Source organism: Enhydra lutris, unplaced genomic scaffold, assembly GCF_002288905.1.
Source record: "Enhydra lutris kenyoni isolate GAN:26980312 unplaced genomic scaffold, ASM228890v2 scaffoldscaffold69, whole genome shotgun sequence".
NCBI classification, from domain to species: Eukaryota; Metazoa; Chordata; class Mammalia; order Carnivora; family Mustelidae; genus Enhydra; species Enhydra lutris.
In genome coordinates this window covers 6,536,984-6,558,237 of record NW_019154153.1, presented here as the reverse complement: position 1 = coordinate 6,558,237, position 21,254 = coordinate 6,536,984, and the positions used below count along the sequence as shown (strand labels likewise).

At 49.9% G+C, this 21,254-nt stretch overlaps 1 protein-coding gene across 1 annotated transcript in view; it reads right to left on the bottom strand.

Moving 5' to 3' along the window:
* Nucleotides 1–5,112: 5,112 nt before the first annotated feature.
* Nucleotides 5,113–21,254, bottom strand: part of LOC111159818 (neurotrophin 3) — a 67,576-nt gene continuing 51,434 nt past the window's right edge. The window contains exon 2 of the mRNA XM_022522446.1: nt 5,113–6,213. Coding sequence (XP_022378154.1) covers nt 5,419–6,213 — 795 coding nt within the window. The 3' untranslated portion in view covers nt 5,113–5,418. The remainder of the gene's footprint in view (nt 6,214–21,254) is intronic.

The window sequence follows — 21,254 nt, the reverse complement described above, 5'->3', positions numbered from 1 at the left end:
TCCAGTCTCCTGGGAGAGATGACCTGTCTTGTGCTGAATGTGTATGCTTGGACAAGGTGCACAACATGTTACAGGCATTCCGTAAATTAAAAAGAAAAGGATTGAATGAATAAAAGATTTCTGCTTTGTAAGGGAGGATGAAAGTTTCTATCCAAATTTGAAATTCCTGTCTTCTACCTCCTTGCAAAGGCCCCAGAGAAATAATACAGCAATGCTGGTCCGTACATTTCAGGGACAAGCCACGGGCCCCCTCCCCTTGCACTGTGGTTGCCCTGCTGCTGGGCTGGGGGAGGGAAGGTGCAGCCACTGCACAGTCTGGCAGCCTCCTCAGGTGGAACGATCATTGGGCATTTCTGCTGCACTGACCCTTCAATCTCCCCTGTGTGCCAAGAGCCCGCCATCCTCCTCGCTCCCCTTACTCCATCACGATCCAGCCAGCAGGTCCCCTGAAGCACTTGGCATCTTCTTCATCACTGTGTCACTCACCCAGCTAAGAGCATCGTGCCTCCAAACCACACAGACCTCTGGGGCTCCGATCTGGGCCCTTTCCTTTACCAGCTGCTCAGCCTTGGGCATGGGACGACTTTTTTTTTTTTTTTTTTTTTTTTTAAACCAGTGTTCCCAACTGCAGAAAGAAGTGAAAACCAGGTGCACACAGGGCTTTACATGGAGGGATCAGTCAGGAAATGATCACCATTACTATTATTTACTCTTTGGTCCAGACTTACCTTCTACCCCTTAAGCCCAGCACCAGCTTCCAGTGCTTTCCTACCAAATCAGAAAGCCCATGAATCCAGCTCCTTCTGTTTTGGCTGGTAGAGTCTCCCCCATGTCTTTTGTGTCTGTAAATCCTTAACCCTGATCAGCCTGTTTTCTCATCCCAAGAATGTTCATTTTCCATATGCTTGCCAGCTGGCTACCAGCTCCGTCTCCTAAAGGTTAAACTTCTGTTCTGGAGCATTCTTTTTGAGCATTACCTTTTCTTAAAAAAATGCAATACATCAGTGGTTAGGAAATCAAAGCAGCTACACACACACACACACACACACACACACACGTGCAAACACACGCATGCCCACCCACCTCCAAACATCTCCACATGAAAAACCATCTAATTCTGAAGAGCGTGTCACAATTTTCCAATGAACTTTTATGTCTTCTTGCCACCGAGACTTCTGTAATTGACAGGCGATGCCATTAACTGAGCTCTATAAACTCAGCCAGACTCATCAGTGGTAGGCAGCTTCTAGAAACGGCTTCTAATATTTCTGGGCCATGGCGTTCCACCTCCTTGCTCCTCTGCACGCCCGGCTCTCGCTGCAGGGAAATCTGTGCTTGTTTCCTTGGCCTTCCGTATACTGTAACCAAAGACAGGCCAACCGTGAAGGAAACAAACCCACTGCCTATCAGGGGCCTTCCGACCTGCTCTGTGGTTCCGCTTTGCCCAGCTGGGCCAGCCTCCATCTGGAACCAAACAAGGACCCAGGGGCTCCAGTCAACACAGAGGAGCTTGCGTTGCAGCCTGTGGTGAACACGTGGGCCTTTTGAGGCATCCACTCGCCCAGTGTAAATTGAGAAGGCCTGTGTAAAGAGTATGGCTCTCCTTAGATGCAGGGTTGGGCTGAAGAAGGTTCCAGGGAGAGAATCAGCCTTCCGTGGCGGTGGCTCTTCCTCGGTCTGCGGAAGAAAGCAATTCAAGGACCTTGGGCCAGGGGTGAGGACGGTGGTGGAGCGGGTGGGTGGAGGTGGGGTGTGGTTGGAGTGGGAGGAGGGGCTGCTATAGGCTGTTGGCTATTCTCCCTGCTTCAGAGTGCCCTCAGCTGAGCTCTGGGAGGAAGAGCCACACCTAACCGAGGACCTGACATTGGCTTTGCACACCCAAAGCCATCTGAGCTTGAGGTCTGGGGGATGCGTCTTCCTGGTGAAGCCGAACGAATCTCTAGGTAGCCATAAACTGGCTACACAGATTCATTTCTGAACACATGTTTAAAGGGGGTAAAATGAAAGCAGGAGGCTTCTCCAAGCCTCAGCGGAGGGTTTTCAAGTGGACTGACTAAAGCAAAAAGCACACACGGACACCCATACAGGAAAGGGAACAGCAAAGAAAGCTTCACAAATGCCAACCCAAAGAACCCAAAGAACCAAATGAACCAAAGATCAACCTGGAGAAAGCCTGGTGGGACATAACCGAGATGGAGAGTAGCAAGAACAAGGCTGTGTCATGCATTTGCAAGAAGGAACAAAAGACACACGCACGCATGTCAGAAAATCACAGTAAAGGAGGCTTAGACGTACCTTTCCTGGTGTGTCAACTGAGGAGTCAAGGCCTGTTGATGAGAGGGGCTGGGGGACGGGGCAAATGCTCCCCTGGGGACTGCATCCCATGGGGTTGGTGATGGATACACTTCAGTCAGGAATAATTCACCCGGAAGTTTGGAAGTTTCTACCAGAATTCCAGAATGAGGACCCGTGCAAATCCCCCGATAGCTACTCATCACCACCATCATCGGTAACACTCAACGGAACTTATGAGCCAAGCACAGGATGATTTCATTACATTGCCAAACACTCTGACTGCATGGCACTGCCCTCAGTTTACAGACTAGGAGAGAAAAGCTCAGAGAGGTTAAGTCACATGCGTAAGTCCACACAGCTTGTAGATGGAGGCAGCTGGGAGACTTAAGGGAGGGCAGAGAGAATCCCCGCCGATGGCCCACAGGGCTTCTCACGGCAGCCGTCATGAAGGAAGTGAGGACCACCTAGTCTGGCCACCGGCCCTCTGCGCAGCAGAAACTCATGGTGCGGGAAAGTCCCCATCAGGACAGGTGAGTCATCTGAGGACACGGGGCTGCTGTTGGCAAGAAGCCGGGGCTGCAGCCTGTTTCCTCCTGTCCGGTGAAGGTCTTCACGCCGCAGCACACCTGCCTGTGTCCTGAAGCTCCAGCAGGAAACCAGGCAGAAAGGAAACATGAAGGCAAATGTGGCGTTCTCCCGGAGTCAGACTCCAGCCTGCCAAGTCTCCTCTAGGGCGGAGAAGAGCTTAATCATGGATCTAAAGCAGTGGCAAGTGCACACACTAGACAGAAAGGGGCCCCCTGTGAATCTTGAGGAAGGCTCTGCTCCGGGCCCATAAGCCCGACATGTTGACTTTGGCAACACTTGAATGCCCTTTTCTGCTAATAAAGCTACTCACATGGAACTGGGTAATGCGTTGCTGTTCTGCCACCCAGCACGGGGTGGGGAGGGGAGGGCAGAGCCGTCCCAATGGCCCGAAGGCTGGAATTCCTTTCTGGAAGGTCTTCATCTCATCCCCAGGCTCACTTTGTTGCCCTGTTGTTTAGGGACGGTGCCTTCCCAGGCCAGACCCTCTAGACAACCCCTACACCTGCTTGGAATAGCAAGTCCAGACGAGGAACATTAATTCTAGTCCAAGAAGAGGGCTTGGGCTTGACCATCAGGCAGCTGTCCCTCTATCAGCGGGTACATTGTGTTCTCGCTCTTGAAGCAGGAGCCACAAAAGGTTTCTGTGCAGGTGACTACACTTTCCACGTCCCTCGGACTGTAATGTTCATTCTGCAATGCGAAGTGTCGCACAGAAGGGGGGATGAGGGGGCCTAGTGAAGAAGAAACGAGACTGTGTCCTTTTTCAAGCACGGATGTAACTCTTCGATCTGCCTCCTGCCGCTCAATGAGCACGGGTGAAGGAAGTCCTCAGCCACGTCTCCTCACCTGTAAACTAGAGAGATAATGCCTACCTCAATGGGCTTGTGACAGGGACGGGGGGCCGTGTTTGCAGGTGCCCCGCAGAAGTGGGTGCGAGGCAAATTCCTCCTGTCCTGTCTCCGGAGTTGAGGCGTCCGGAATCGAGCGCTGCATTATGGTGGTCCTAACCCAAGCCACAGCGATCGGCAGAGGCTGCTTCAAGAGGTTCATGCCACATAAAGAACACACATTTTCTTAGGCATGGGTTACATCTCCGGGGCATGGGCTGCTCTAGACAGAGAACACTCGGACCTTGAAGGCAGGGCAATTCAGGGAAGACCCAGGACAGGGATCCCAGGCAGAACACGGGGTACACGTGCCTCCGACAAGACGGGAGATGAGAGTCTACGGGCTCTAGGACCAGGGGGAGAGTCTGCCTCCCAGTGGGGTAGGGCTTGTAGGAGCCACTGTGTCCTGCCTCTGTGGAGGTGTGTCCCTCACCACAGGGATCCCTCTGGGACTCAGGATCACCTTCCTTCCATTTGAACTTCTACCTCTCAGGATGGTGAACCCACCAAAAATGATACAGAGGAATACGATAGCTAAGAAAGAAGAGGAAGGAAGGAAGAAGGATCGATCTCGAACGCCTCCCCTATGCTAGGAAGTCCACAGTGACAATTTAGCTGAGACCTCATGACAGCTCTCTGACTTAGCAAAATCCCCAAGTGACTTTCCAGCCCTAGGAACCCCAGTCTCGGAGAGCCTTCAAAGCCTTGCCCCCAGTCACAAGGAAGGGAGGACCCGGGATTTGAACCCAGGTCTGACTCCGAAGTACGAGCATTTTCCAATTCCTCATGCAGCTCTGGGAGGGGTCCCCAGAGAAGGGAGGAGGCCATGTGCCCAGAGGATCTCAAATGAGGAAGTTCTCTTCTGTCTGTAGATTTTTCATGATCCGTTTCAGCTGGCTTCTGGGTAACCATACAATTATTCTGTTACAAATAGTTAAAACATTTTTTTCCTATATGCCTAAACAGATCAAAACCACTTTTAGAAAGCAAAACAAAAACCATAGCCCCCCCGCCCAATCCAACCCTTAACCCCAAACCCAAAACAACAAATGTGCTGAAAAGAGACTTCCAAAACTTAAAATTGCCAGGTTTGTTGTTACTGTTCCGGAACCATAACCTTGGAGCATCAGGGTTCTAACTGGCAAAAGCAACAGCCAAGAGAGGAGAGCAAGTCCCTGACAGTGAACTTGCTGGCCAGAATAAAGCGTGGAGCTCAAAGCTACTGTGTGTCATTCCAGGGGACGTGCCAACAGGGCATTTAGTGAATTGATCAAACATGAAGTAGACCAGAAAGGGGGTGGGCATCACTGTGTCTACACACAACTCTGACAGCATCTGATTTTAACAAGTTTACTAAAACGACAGTCATGGCCTTGACAAATACTGAATGCAGAATACTGGTGTACATAGATTTTACAGAGCGGCTCCCGAGAGCCGGGTCACAAAATAAGGTTTAACAGATGGGAGAGGCCTGAGGGAAGGCAAGCACACGGATTTTATTGAGAAAAAAGCTTATATACTGTAGGGTTGCTGAAGTTTAATAAATAAAGGTCAACTTATAATATATAAAAACAATATAAACATTTATATGCTACATGCATATCATATAATTTAAAGTAATAATTTATATATGGGGAGAGATGCCAATTTATGTTCTTCCGATTTTTCTCGACAAGGCACACACACAGGAGGTGTCTATCCGTATCCATCGCCAGCCCACAAGTTTATTGTTTTCTGACGTCAGTGCTCGGACGTAGGTCTGGGACGTTTTGCACTGAGAGTTCCAGTGTTTATCGTCAATGCCCCTGCAACCGTTTTTGACAGGCCTGGCTTCTTTACATCGTGTCTCATAAAAATATTGTTTGACAGGAGAGTTGCCGGTTTTGATCTCCCCCAGCACTGTCACCTGGTGTCCCCGAATGTCGATGGCCGATGACTTGTCGGTCACCCATAGACTCTCGCTGTCACATACGGAGTACTCCCCTCGGTGACTCTTGTGCTCCGCGTACCTCTTCCTCCGTGACGTTCTGTTCGCGGCCATGGGGTTGCCCACGTAATCCTCCATGAGATACAAGGGAGGGGGCTGCAGGGGGGTGCTGTCACTCAGCAGGACCCGGGGCGAGCTGTAGCGCCTCTGCTGCCGCAGCAGTTCCGTGTCCGTTGCAATCACGGGCTGGAATTCCGACTTGGCGGGCTCTCGCTGCTCCGGCTTGCGGGGGGCCTCTGCTTTGGGCAGGGTGCTCTGGTAATTCTCCTTAACGTCCACCATCTGCTTGGAGAGCTTGTTCTTCAGAATATCTGCCTGGATCAGCTTAATTATCAGGGAATTTAGCGAGTCTTCGGGCAAACTCCTTTGATCCATGTTGTTACCTTGGATGCCACGGAGATACGCGAGAAATATCACATAAAACAAGATGGACATCACCTTGTTCACCTGTAAGATCTGAAAAGGAAACACAGGGGTTAATGGGAGCCCGTGGCAGCTCAGTCCATGTCATTGTGGGTTGAGTAACCCTGTGAGAGCGACCAGGCTCCTCTCTGATGTCGGGAGACCAGGGTTGTCGATGTCTCTCCTTGGGAAATACTGCCTTTGAATATCTAATAGTACCTTTTCCCCCCTAGAATTTCACCTGCCTCTCCCCCAGTAATCTTTCCTGTAGCGTGGCAGCCGTGTGCTAGGGAAAGAGGGGTGCGTGCGCGCACATGTCATTGTGTGTCTTGTGCCCCTGAGCCGACAGAAGCAAGATCATTTTTTTTTTTTTAAATTAAATAAACCAAAAACATGAGCGGCGAGGTCTTCGGTGTGGAAGAGTTAGGGTTTTCCCCAGGACCTGGGTCCCCAAGAGTCTCCTCTCCAAAGCAGAGGGAGGAGCAGACTCACACTTAGAACTTCCACCTCCTCCCTCTTTCCTAGACAGAAGACCCCCAACGGCATCTGCATTTGAGGTCTGCGCTTATCTGCAGACTTCTGTTGTGTGCAGATGTTGTCTGGCTGCTTCTTTAAATATCATCTGAGCCTGAGAAGACCACAGTCCACTCCAACTTGGCAAATTGTGAAGCTGTACCTGAAAACTATGAAGGCATATTTGCATTCTTTTAGCAACAGGAACAGACTTGCGAATGGTCTTAAGGAACATAGCTCTCCCGCCCTCCCCTACACCTGATGCAGCTTCTGGGTCTCTGGAAGGAATACCCTGAGGCTGGGGACGGGTCACCTGCCTGTGCACTGCAACATCTGCAGGGCTCATCTCTGGCCAGGCCACGTCTGGGGAAGCTGGTCCCCCGCCCTGGTCATGAACACGGGGGCTGCCCTGCACTCTGGGAGAGGGCCCGGCTGAGCTCGCTGAAGGACATGCCTCACCAGGGCACCCAATGGCTTCCCAGAGACCCCTCCCCAGCAGAGCACTACCTGAAGGACTCGGAGGCATAGCAACAGCCAGCTCAGGTTAATGGGCTGGACAGCAAGATTCCTTGTGGATTCATTTTTTTTCCCCCTTTGTACACAATGTTTCCTTTGGGGGTTACATTTTCATTTTGCTATCTCCTTGTTTAAATGGAACCTGAACTCGTCCGCACTCTACTTCTGTTGCTAGAGCAGAACCTCAGCACGGGGTTTCCGTTGGGTCCTTATGGGATTATAGGGCTGATCTCCAGATACCTTTCTGGCTGGTTTCTCCCTCCCTAGAGCAAAGCCCAGCTTTTCCGAAGGTTGGCGCTGGAAGGAGACTCTTCAGGCTGGGAGGGCTGGCAGCAGGAGTGATCTCCACCTGCTCTGATCCACACCACCCCCATGAGGTAGCCAAACCTTAGTTACCATTGCTATCACTTCACCGGCCCCCAGGGCCTCGCGGTTTCCTCTTTAAGGCCCTAAGCGTGGAAAATAAAAGCCCTTCCCTCGGTTCACCTTTGGTATTTGCCGAGACACTTTAGTAAATCCAGGGGGAACGTAGAAGGGAAATAAGAGAGACACAGGAATCAGAGAAGCAACCCTGCTTACCAGGTACCCATGTCTGAGCTTGCCCACGCTAACTTGCTCCCGGGACGCGGCCTCTTTCCCCATCTTGTCTGAAGTACTGCTCTCTTGTCCCCAAAGGCCAGCAATGCTGTGAGCACTTTGCTCCAACTTCCTCCTCCTGGCTCGTGGCCCACCTCTTTGATAAGGGGATCATCTTCCTTCCATGGGAACCACTCTTGCGGACAACAGACTCCTTCAAGGTCAAAGCCAAGAGAAGGATTCTAGATTCACTGCCCACCCCTAGAGACTGTTCTAAGAATCCCATTATCCTAAGAAAGTGGTTCCCACAGGATAACTACTCTCCCTCCCACTCTGCATATAATTGACATTTCCTTCAATGTTGCAGGCCCAACAAAACGAACCTTGAACACAAAGTGTACAGCATGCATGCAACTAGAATTGCATGCCCTTTCTCCCCTGTCCAAACGGAATACAGCTGCAATAAAGCAATTTGGGACGAAGAGTCTATCAGAAAACAATTTATTAAATCCTCCTAAAGCCCAGCCACTGTAAGCAAAGAATACACAGGGTACCTGCTCATAGGGAAAGAGATCAAAGACGGTCAGTGAGGGGAGGTCCCAGAGAGAATGAGAGTCGATGTACTGACTAGCCAGGGAGTGACAAGGTTGGCACGGACAGGAAGATAGACGGATGGGGCCGGTGGACTGGGGACGCAAAGGGGAGAGTCTTTATGGCTGGGGCTTGAACTCGGAACCAAAGGGTTTCAGGCATAGAAGAGCTGTATAAAGAAAGCATTGAATCTAGCTCCTTCATTGCATAGATGATGAAAACCTAACTGTGGTTGAAGAAGGAAGAGAAATGCACAGGGTAGAGGGGTCCTCTGCCCTCCTGGCCTAGTGGCCCTTTCTGTCAGGTTATGGCTGGGTGTGCACACCCGGGCCCCAGCCCATTTGCTCTTCCAAAGCTGCCTAAACAAGCTTTAGGAGCCGTGTGCACGTGCTGTTCCCTTCTGCTGGCATTCTTTCCTCAGCTCTCCTGCTGAAATTACACTAATTCTTCAGTGCTGGGTTGGAAAGTGAACTTTTCTATGAAGCCCCCTAAAAAGCAACAAGCCTCCCAAAGCGGCAACCATCACTTCCTTTGCATTCCTGCAGTATATTTCCGATCGGCTGTGGTGGCAGGTATGACCAGCCTCAGGGGTCTCCCTGCTCTACTCATTAGATTCCCTCTCCTCTAAGGCCAGGAGACCCTTCCTGCCTGTGCCTCCCCCCTGCGTCCACGCCACGGTGAACACATGGTGGAGGTGGAGGTTTGGGTGTAAAGAGGTAGGGACAGAAGAGGGGGGTGCTGAAGGCAGAAGAGTGACCTGATTTGGAGGGCCTCGTGAGGAGAGGCAGGGTGGTGGCAGGAGGGGTGACTGCCTTTGAGCCAACTCTCCAAGCCCCCCACGTACATGCTCCATTGTCCCACCAGACCTCACTTACAAAACACAGATTTGAAGATAAAATTTTTAAAGAATTTCCAAATGACCACCACAGGGCATTAAGCCCTGAGTGTGGGGTCCCCTTCTGGGGTGCAGGGCCTTGGACGATGGGCACTGGTGGCACACCCATGAAGCCAGCCCTGGCTGCAGGAGTTAGAATGTTCCATTTTGGTAGAAATCCATTTTGGGTTGGGAGGGATGGGCAAAACCCAATGAGCGTTTCATGGGAGGGGACACCTTCGGAATTGTGGGCAGAAGCCATAACTTCAGCAGCACTCTGGGGGGTGGGGAGAGCCCACTGGGGATGCACAATTTGAAAAGTCTCTTGTGACTACCTGCTTTCCTCCTCTGGGCAGTGGCAACCAGGAACTATGGGAACCAGGGGCGCCAGGGTATATCAGTCGGTTAAGTGTCTGTCTTTGGCTCAGGTCATGATCCCAGGGTTCTGGGATCGAGCCTGGCATCGGGCTCCCTGCTCAGCGGGGAGCCTGCTTCTCCCTCTGCCCCTCACCCCACTTATGCTTTCTTTCTCTCAAATAAATAAAAAATCTTTTAAAAAAATGGAAATGTGGGAACTAAATGGGGCAGTGGGAGAAGTCAGGATTGTCAGGCAGAAACGTTATGTCATGGAAATGGCCCCAAATTGCCAGAGTATGCTGATCCTAAAAAGCAGAATGATTTGTAGTTGATTTTATTACCGTTTTTAGCTTCTGCCCGGACAACACTCAATGCTGTCCCTGCGTGGACGGCTCCTACTACCCCACCTTACTGTGCCCTGCCTCCGGGAGCCCAAGGCATTGTGTGGATTAGAACCCAGGTCTCCTGACTCTTTTAGACAACTCAGCTCCTCTCGGGTCCCAAGCACAGAAACTCAACACAAAGAAATCAGGTCACCACTGTGGGCGGGGTTGAGACACACACGAAAAATTAATAATGAAGAAAATTTCCAAATGCCTCTTAGCATTGGTTCTACTTATTTCTGGAGCTCTGCTGTTTCTTACCATTGAATCCAAAACCTTACCATGATACTTGAGAATAAGTTAGGGGAATAAATCAAGTGCAGACTGGTAGAGGTTTCTAACCCACTTGTAAGGCTGCATTAAAACCCAGCAGGGGTGCCTATGGCTGTCCCCTTGATCATCTGCTTGTAGCTTTTTCACAGTGAGCAAGTCCAGGAATGCTGCTACTAGACCTCTCCAAAACACAGATGTTTGAAGCTGGAAAGGACCCCATGTAAACCCCTCATTTTTTAAGTAAGAAAACTGAGGTCCAAGGTGGCGATGGAGGGAGTTGTCTGAGATTAGTCTCCTCAGTAATGGCAGAGAATGACAGAGGACACCTGGTTCTAAAGCTCAGTGAATAGACGTGCCTTGTGCAAAAGCAACATTATCATGGGGGATAACGATGAAATCTATGTGAGAGCTCCCAGCACAGTCTCTGGCATGGAGCGGTACCCTGGGAATGTTCGTTGAATGTGAATTTGAGTTCTCTGTGGCTGCAGAGTCACTGTACACCTGTCCTCCACACTCACGTACGGGGTACCAAGCAGCGGGAGTCAGGAATTCCTTTTCCACATACAGCCACAGCAATCTGCTCCGACACAGAGCATTCTCCCAAATGCCACTGCTAGCAAGTGCTTGGATCTCAGAGCAGCTACACGAATTGTGGGAGAAGAAAAGATTATTGCCTATTGGAAGCACAGAGAAAAGGAAAATTGCAAAAGCAAACACGCATGGGAAACTGTGAAGTGGTGTTTCTGAATATGGCCAGGGGCAAGAACCTAGATCTGATCTCTGGGTCCTTCTGGTCACCAAAGCCTGCAACTTCCTCCCCATCTTTTGGGATGGGTTTTCTCCAGAAGGCTAGTTCCCTCGAGTGGGGAGAGAAGAAAGGAAGGCAGTTCTGGCTTGATTGCCGTGACCCAGGCAAGGCACGTCGGTGAATTTTTCAATTTAGAAGGACCTCTATGCTCCTTCTCTTTTGGTCGCTGTCAGTAAGGACTCCATCCAAGCATTCTGTTGTGTTATCATTGGCCTTACATCTTCTTTTGGCTGGGGGGGCGGGGTGCCAAGCCTTCTTCATCCACACGTGCCCTCTGCTTAGCATGGAGCTGGTCCATTGAAGAGTCTCAAGGTCTACTTGGTGAATGAGTGCCTACCACAATCGAGACCTGCCCAAGACATTGCTCACTGGCCTGAGATCCCGTATGGGCTTCTGCCAAGCCTGGTCTGGAAGCCACTCAACCCTGCTTTCTTTTTCCCAAAGAAAATACAAGGCCTGGCTCTGAAGTAGGCCATGGTCCCCAGGCTCTTCTTGGCTATAATTGGAAAAAGACCTGTTAAAGACCTCAGTAAAACCCCCTTCCTACACTCTCCCCAGTGCCCATTTCCCCTGCTCGGAGTTTTCCAAGATCCTGACCAACTAGCAGATGCTATTTTCCTCACTTAGAAATGCTTTCCCACATATGGTGTTTTCTCAGTCCCTGGAGCAACATTCCTACAAGGTTTCACCATCCCTCAAAATACTCAAAAGAGAGCAATTTCTGATTTCTCCTTTCTGGCTCAGTTTACAACACACACACACACACACACACACACACACACACACAGAGGGTTTTTGGGCAAAGCGGCTGAAACGGAAAAGAAAGCTGGGTGGGGAGTGAGGTGGGACGGGACCTGGCCCACAGCCACCCTTGTCTGTCCTGTCACACACGAACACCTGGGGTGTTCTCCTTTGAGTTCTAATTTACCTCTCCACAACTAGCTTCCCAGCACATGTGACTCCTCCTGACCATGGATCTGGAACCCTTGCTTGCTCAACTTGTGGAGTGAAGGTTTAGCCTGGTTGGAGTGGGAACATCAGCCAGGGACCGACATACATTAAATCTCTAATCTCTGTAGGTACTAACATTTCCCATTTCAGATGGGGAGACTGAGGCAGGAGACGGTTACTAACCAGCTAACAAGCAGCAGAGTCAGGATTTGATCACAGTTTGGCTCGGGAATTGATGCCCTTATGGACTATGCTATGAGGTCTGGTCTGTCCCTGCTCTGGAACATTCCAAAGAGAATTATTTCCAGAGAAAGTTCAAGTTCTGAGGCTGGAACCAGGGAGCTCGAGCACCTCCCCCAGGAATCCCCAGCTCTGGGCAGAGCTTCTAGGGTTTGAGGCCACCACTCCTGTTTCTTCCTGCCCGTATTCCCTGTGAGAGTGTTTGCCATGGAAGTAAACAAACTCCTGTCCCCCTTTGGCCCCGTTCCTCTGCAGGTCACCCATCCTTGCAGAGGCCATGTGTTGTAGTGGACAGAGCACCAGATGCCCCATCTCAAGGCCTGGCGTTGGTGCCAGCGCTGTAAATCAGGGTGACTTACAAATAAGGCACAGGGGCTGAGCTCTAGCTGTCCTCAGGGAGGAGGCATGAGATCAAAGAGAAGCACTTTTTAATGTGCCAAGTTTTTAATACGCAAATTCAAGAGATTTCATTATTTCTGGTGCGGCCATATCTGGAGGCAAATGCATTTCTCTGGCTGGGTTAACAAGGACACTGTCCAGCTGTATCCAGAGGGCCTAATTCTTTGGAGAATTCCTGCAGCTATGACATGGTCACTGACTAATGTCAAGGGCTCAAAAGACTACATCCTGCCAGATAACCCTAATATCTTATTCAGGGACGGGAAAGGGGGAGAGGTGGGAAAGCGATAGATTTAAAGTAGAATGACAAAAAGGAAAGGAATGTGGTGGAAATATTAAACTCAGGCTATACAGAAGACTGGCTAAGCGTGTTCCCCATATCTTAATTGCAAAATTAATTCAAATTGGCTTTGTTCTGAACCCAGGTCCTGAGGCCTGAAAATTAGTCAGTGGGGCCATATGAAGATGTTCTGACCCATGACAAGGCTGGTCGCCGGGAGAGAGAGATCCCGGCGGAGCCTCCACTGGGGATTGGTCTGGTTTTGGTTAATCTCTTTATTAATGATCCGGAAGCAGGAGAGAGGAAAAAGTGGCAGATTAATTAAAATGCACAGATGACGCTCAAAGGGAAGGTGCTACAAACACCGGCGAGGACAGACCAATTATTCCCCAGCACCCGTGGGGGTTGGCAGCCTGGAAATAGCACGATGAGATTCAAACTGGAAACATGTAGGTTAACTCACTGGGGGCAAGATGAATCCAAAACCAACAAGGGAGGGAAATGCTTGTAAAGGGATGAAGGGAAAGAGCGACTTGGAAGGGCTACAAGGAGTAAATGAGAAATGAACTCACATGACAAGGGCAGTGTGGGTTTCCACGGCCCCGTCTTCTTCTCCTATAGCCCTACGGTCTTTCCTAAATCCCACTCATTCACTCTGAGCACGCCTTTGGGGTGGAGGCAACTCTTAGGTTCCCTGTCTTATAAAGCAGAAAAGTACGTAAGTTGAGTTTCAGAGACGGCAAGAAACAGAGCCAGGACTGGAGAGCAAGTGGATGGCTATCCCCGGAGGATGCCGACCAGCATGCTCTGCGTTCCCTCGGACCGGAAGTGGGCGGTGATTGGAGGAAGCGCCTCCTCTGCGTGCTTCACTTGGTGACGCTTCATTCGAGAGCCCTGATTCCTGGGCAGAGACCGCTCCTGCACAGTCCAAACCAGCGAGAGCAGAGGCAGGGAGATGGACTGCTCTCCTGTTCCTCTTGTTAAAATACTTAACGAAAAGTTGGGACAGGGACAACACGTGGCCCAAGATCTGGGATAGGACAAGGTCCTCAACTTTCAGGGGCTGCTGGCTTCCCAGGGGCAACGAGGCACACAGTCAACAGGGAAGGCCTATTCTAGAATGAAATGAAACAAATCAGAGCACCTCAGAAGGTTTCCTCACCTCCCTCAGAAAGGAACTTCTGAAACTGGTCCCTCTTGGGAGCCCGAAAATGAGGAAGGCAGATTCCAGAATGGACAAGGAGCCTGTATTCAAAAACCAAGCTCGATGCCCTTAGATGGAAGTTGAAAGCTGTGAGTTTGCTTTGTGCAGCTGTTGGAAGAGGAATTTTTCTTTTTTCCCCCCAGAACTTTTAGGTTTTTTTTTTTTAAATTTTATTTTTTTATAAACATATAATATATTTTTATCCCCAGGGGTACAGGTCTGTGAATCGCCAGGTTTACACACTTCACAGTGGAAGAGGAATTTTACATTGTTCAAAGCTTAGCCTCCACTCTGGCCTCAAGGCAGTGAAAGACGAAAGGTATGGCATACGTCAAAACAGTGTTCCTCAGCAGCTCCAAGAGCAAGGTAGCACAGTTGTTCCCCAGGCCACGGAGGCCTCTGGCGTGGCCCTGTCTTGGCAAAGAGATCTGAAAGGAGCTTCGTATGCCAACACAAGCCCCAGGAAATCCAGATTTACTTTATCCTTTGCATACTAAACTCTCCTTTCATGGCCAGAGGCTGGACAAGGAAGGTTCTGCAGAGAAAATCTGAGTCAATCATCTACTGGCCATAATGTATTGTTACATTTAGTTTTCTTTGTTCTGGGCCCTAACACTCATCCGCCACTGCGCATAAAAGTGCATGCATGGGCTTGTGTGTGTGTACGTGCACACGTGCACACATGGGGGCACCAACGCGTGTGCACACACACGCACACACACACACACACACACACACACACACACACTGTAGCCCCCAAGACATTACAGCCAGGCTATTTCTAAATTATTGCATCATGAAATATCCTAAGACATTCTGATTATGGTTTTGTTTTCTGCAGTGGGGGAGACCCCGTTTTCCAAGTGTGAAAACACACAAGAGAAGGTTGCTTCCATTGTATAGACAGCTGGGGGGTGCAGCTGACATGAAAATCCCAGCATCAGAGAATAGCTGTCCAAGTCAACCTTCTGCTTTATGTTTGTGCCTCGTGTTGGGGTTGGGTTCATGAGTTGGACATCAGCACTACCTGCAGAGTTCTTTACAGCTGTAAGTTAGTATTATTACAAGGTAGGGGCTGCTGAGTAATTGCTCTTTAATAAATATAATAAATACAATTACATATAATTATATATATAAATAAATATATAATATATATTTATAAAATAAATATGTATTATAATAAATATAATAAATGATGATGATAAGTTATTTATTTTGTCCACCCAGCCAAGAATGGGTCTCAAAATGGCAGGAAAAGAAGTTGGTTTCACCTTGAGAGCTGGAAGCCCAGGGAAATCCCGAAGTGCGACTTCCATCCACGCTCTGGATGCCTCTTCCAAACCAAGACCGCAGCTGTCTTGGCAACGCCCAAACCCCTGTGCATCAACCAGAGCAGCAGCAGGGAGAACAGGATCAACCCAAACCATAATGGTTTGGCCCCATGAGGACTTGGCTGTGGTGTGGTCAGATGGCAGCCTTTCTCTTCCAGGCTTGGCGATCAGGCCTGTCAAATACAGCCTCTGTCTTCCCCTCAGGCTTCCCGCTGGCCCCGCAGCCAACCTCCTTTCATGAGGATGAGGGATTGGCAAATGGTCTGGGCTTTCTTTGGTCTGGACCACCTCTCCAGGAAACCGTGAGGTCTGGAGACTCCGAGAACCACGGCTTCCTTCTACTCTTCTGGGCGTCTCTCCCCTCTGCTCACCCTGGCCACCGTCATTCATCTGAACACCCTGACAGACCAGGAAACCGAGGCAGGAGAGATGTCTCTGTGATTCCCTGAGCCTGTTCTCGCCTGCTTGTGAAGTGATGCTGGGATATGCACGCAGGAAGAAAATCAATCTTCCACCCAAACCAGAGTGTGCAGTGGGCATTTCATAAACATTATGACTCTGCTCTCCCAAACAGTTTACGGCTCTCTTTCTGGGCAGCTGGGTGAGACAGAAAACCAACCCAGAGCTTGTCCTCTGAAAGTAATTTTGGCACCAACACTCCGAGCCCAAAGCTGTCTTTAATCACAGACACAGTCATAATAATAGCTTGTAATAAAGGCTAGCTAGCATTTACTGAGCCGTGCCATATGCTTGGGACTTTGTGGGACACTTTACACGGATTATCTCAATTAATCCTCACCGATACCATTATTATCCCCACTTCTCAGTTGAGGAAACTGAGGCTCAGAGGGATTAAGGCATGTTGTCTGAGATCACACATCAATGGAGGGGTAGAGCCAGGGTCTCAACCCGTCTGGACGACCCCGTGGGCCTTACTTCTAGCCAACACTGCCTCACACCTCCAAGTTCATTCCGAAGAATCTAAGTTACCTGCCACTTGCTTGCAGTGAACTAGGCAGTGAGTGCCATGCTGGTGTATTAATGCTTCTTCCCTTTTTAGAGAAAGGGACATGCAGGACAGGGGATCTGAAGTGTCAAGAGTACGTTTCACAGTCTAAGCCTGGTGTCACCAATTTGCCGTGACTGAAAGATAAACTGACACCACTTAGGGCTGTCAGGCTCCTTGATGTACCCCCTGGCTTCCCAAGAGGTAAAATGCTTCTTTCCTCCCTCCTTATTTGATGGTGAAGAAGACCAAAAACCCAGGGGTTCCTTTTAAAAATTGCTGGATATTTTGAAGGTGAGGCAGATTTCTGATTCTTTGGTTTTCTTTGTAGTGTATCTGCAGTTGGCAAGGAGAAATGAAATATTGTGGACTCCTGGCACGTCTCCTGCTCTGATTTATGAATAAAACCCAATTCTGCCACCAATGAGTTTTGTGGCAAAGGGAGAATCATTGCTTGTCTTAGGGTCTCAATTCCCGATATTTCACCACAGGGTGCCGCTGGTCTTCAGGCAGGGTAGTTCTTCACCGCTCGGCCTTGTCCCCCACACACGAAGCTCTGGTCGCCATCTACTGCACGCCAGCCATGTCTCCCCAGTCCCCGTGACCACGGGAAATATGCACTTGAGCCTTCCAAATGCCACCTCACCTGGGCACGCTTTATCCCTCCCAGTTAGGAATCACATTACATAACACTGGTGGAATAAAGCAGGGGTTTTTAACCATTTCTGGATCATTGACCCTATCTAGAATGTGATAGAAGCTAAAGTGTCTTTCCCCTAAGTAGCATACACGTGCGCACAAAAGAAAACTTTTCAGAAAACTTACAAGGCTGTGCAGACTCCCTGAAACCTCACCCAGAGGCCCACAGATCCCAGGTGAAGAATTCTTGAATGAAAGAATATTTAATTCAGGCTTATTTATTCATTTGAGAGAGTGAGGGGGAGCAGGGACAGAGGAAGAGGACCTCAAGCAGACTCCCACTGAGCGCGGAGCCCAACTTGATCTCAAGACCAAGCTTTATCTCAAGACCTGAGCCCAAACCAAGGATTGGATGCTTCAACAGATGGAGCCACCCAGGTGCCCCTCAAACTGAAATGTTTTAAAGACTCCTTCGAGCAGGAATACTCTATTTTTCTATTATCCTCTGTCAACCTTGAGCCACTCCTTCGTCGGACTAAGTGATTCTCATTACGGGTCTCATTTTTTGGTCCTCCCCATTTTGTCTGCATCTCTCTGAAGCTATGGAGTCAGGCACCCACATCCTAATCCACTCGGATTCTCGTAGCCTGGGAAGGTTATGGCAGGAAAGTGACCTGCCCCGAATGAAGCAACGAGTTAGTGGGAGAGCCAGAAATAGAAGCCAGCTCTCCAGAGGACCAGCCCCATGCTGCTCATTTGGAACCAACACAGGACACTATATTTAAGAACACCAGGAGGGAAACCTGTCTACAAGGCTCACTGCCTATAGGGCTTCCCTAAGAGGCAGAAGGGTCCCAAGTGAGCCGGGCCAACATGGCACTTCAACATTACAGGGTGAGAGGGCTGGAGTGCTCAGAGCCTGACCCAGCCAGAGAGGTAGCCTATAGAAGCAGAATCCTTCCCTGCTTCCTTGTGCAAATATCTGTGTCACATCAACACCATCCCTCAGTGATACTCACATTCCTCAAGGGCTTTGGGATTTTGTGCATTTTCCTTTCCATGTCTGATTCTGCCATCATGTTGGATGGCCTCATGTCCACCCTGATGACTTTTTCCTCCCTTTGGTCTCCCTGTGCCTCAACACTCCCAAGACCATCATGTTGGAAAACCTCATTGTTTCTGAAGAGCTTCTCTGAATTCCAACTGTTGTTATGATTCTGGGGATTCCAAGCCTTGAGTGTGGCTGCACATGCTCTCAGAGGAAAGCTGGTCACATGTGGAATGCTAGAAAGTTGGGAGAGCTTTAAGCATATTTAGAGGCTCTCTTGATAAAACATATCAAAAATGGGTCAGTCTACAAGACAGTACAGCCAGAAAATACACTGGGGCCAGATATCACACACAAGCAAGTTGCTAGTTTGAAAACAGCTTCTCATTGCTGCCACTCCTGCCTAGAGGTGCTGTCCATGTGCCCACCCTTTATATGGGGGTAGCCGGTGTGGCCACTATATGGTGGCCCCTATGACTTCCAGTATAGTGGAAGTCATGCTAGATGACTTTTAAGGCTCAACCCTAAGAGGGCATGAATCTTGCACCTGTTGTTGGAGACCTGAGCTACCGTGTGAGGCACGTGACCGTTCCAAGGCCACCATGCCGGAGAGGCTCCCCCTGATGGTCTTCTAGCTGACCCTGCCAAGGCGCTAATCTTACAAGTAAAACTGACCCAAATCATCCAGACCAGCCCATCAGCCAACTGAATACTACCGCATAACTTCCGGTAAGGCCCCACGGCACAGAAAAATCACCAGACCCAGCAGTCCCCGAATTCCTGACCCACAAAATCATGAGAAATGTGAAAATGGTTGCATTCTATGCCATTAAGCTTGGGGTGGTTTGCTACATAGTCAAAATAAGCAAACACCCAAAGCTGGAAAAAAACTATACAGATTAAATGTGTCATTTGTTAGTTTCAATGATGACATTTCATGAAATCTGCCCAGAAGCGTCTGAGTAAATTCCTGGAGGACAGATCTAAAATGGACCTCTAGGACCACTGCCAGCACACTGCTGACGACTTGAGGCTGGAACTGTGAAGGGGAGGGGTCCCCAGCAGCTGCCAGTCACCGGAGGGTGTGCTCCAGCTGGGGTGCTGCAGTCCCCATGGGCCTGACTGCGAAGTGGCAAAGCGGGGGTGTGAAGCCACCCTCTACCCTTCGAGGCTTCAGGGTGTGTGCGCGCGAGCACGTGTGCTTGTGTATGTGAGAGAGAAGGAGGGAGAGAGAGAGGGAAGGAGGGTGGCAGGAAGAGAGAGGCGGAGAAGGTTTTCCTGAACAGGGTTTTTCAGCTGACTCAAAGGACCCTGGCCTGGGGCACTTTTTCCTGACTAGGGAAAAACAGGGGGCCTGGGAGTCAATGTCCCCTCTCAAGGTATCACCACAGTAGCCCCAGAGCTGGGTGCACCTCAATCTATGTTAGAAACCGTTCTGCCCTGATGTTATTCCCCAGATCTGCGCCATAGCTCCATTTTCTTCCCACCCACCAGAGAAGTGATCAAGCTGGTGATGCAGGTAACCAGAGATCAGGGACCCTAGGAAAGCCTGACAGCAGGAGCACTCAGGTTCCCAAGGAGCTTCTGGGAATGCTGTCGAGGCCCACAGAACTGGCCTGATCATTTGGGCCATTTGTGGCTCGTTCTAAGAGTGGGTGGGTGGGGGCAGTGCCAGTGACCCTTGGTCTTCAGAGATGGGGAGAGCGGGAATTCCAGCCAATGCATGTGTTGTTGGGAAACAGGCCAGGCAGTGTGTGTGTGGGTGTTTGTGTGTGTGTGAGAGTATGCCGAGAGTATGTGGGTGGGTGTTTGTGTGTGACGATCTCTGTGTATATGTCCGTGTTTGTGAACACACACATGTATGTATGAATGTATGTGTCTGTGTGTATATGTCTATGTACATCTGTGAGTGTGTATGTCCATGTGTGAGTCTGCGCATGAATGTGTGTGTCCATGTGACTATTTGTGTGTGTTGTGTGTGCATCTGCATGTGAGTGTGTAATGTGTGTGTCTGTATGTGTGAACATCTGTGTGTATGTGTGTGTGGTGTGTCTATGTGTACATGTCTGTGTAAATATTTGTGTGTGTGATGTGCGTCTGTTAATATCTGTGAGGGTGTCTGTGCGGGTGTGTGGTGTGCAAGTCTGTGTGGATATCTGTGTGCGAGTGATAAGTGTGTGCACACATGTGGTGTGTCTCTGCGTCTGAATGGATATCTGTGTGTGGTGTGTGTGTCCATACATCTGCATGTGAGTGTATGGTGCGTGTGTGTGTGCCTATGTGAGTACCTGTGTGAGCGTGTGTATGGTGTGATTGTGTGGAGTATGTGACTGTGTGCGTGTGCAGTATGCTGGGAGAGGGATGCTGACGAGGGGAGAAAACCCAAGGGTTAAGAGGACTCCAAAGATGGGGGGCCCCTCCCAGCTTGTAGTCACTGTGAGACCTTGGACAAGCCTTTTTTTCCCCGAGCCTTCCAGGTATCAGTTTGCTCTTCTAGAGTGAGGGGATCAGAATAAATCATCCTCTGATCATTCCAGAGCTATCCGTGTGCCCCCCACAGGGGGTCTAAGGCAAGGCTCTGGGCTGAGGCTCTGTTTCTGGCCCCTTGCACACAGAGGATTGAGAGATGGCTCTGGGGCTCCTCCTTACCCCCCCACCCCCACCACACACACACCACGCCAGCTCTGCTCATCTGAAGAGTAAGGCACATGGCTCCAGTGGCCTTGCTTGGTCCCTGTGAATTGGAAACATGTAAGGACAGGCAGGGGAGAAGCCCAGGAGATAGAAAGAGAAACTCTGGGTCAAGTTTGCATTTCTCATTATTTCTCCAACCCTTCTCAAATTCCTTTTGTTTAGAAACCTTCTTGAGTTTCTGAAGGCTCCCCCCTCCCCCATCCCACCCTTGAAAAACTCTAGAAGCTCCTCCAGCCTGTAACCCTTCCCGATAACACGTTCCATATGTCGGTCACTCTGTGCATGAAACGTTTGCACTCACTTTTCTGGTCATATCATCTGTGGGCTCCCCACACCGCCCCTCCCTAGAACAGCCCATCCAGCCCCTCTCAGGCCCTCTGCTCAAGCAGCGTGGGTTTGGGTCTTGCTGGAG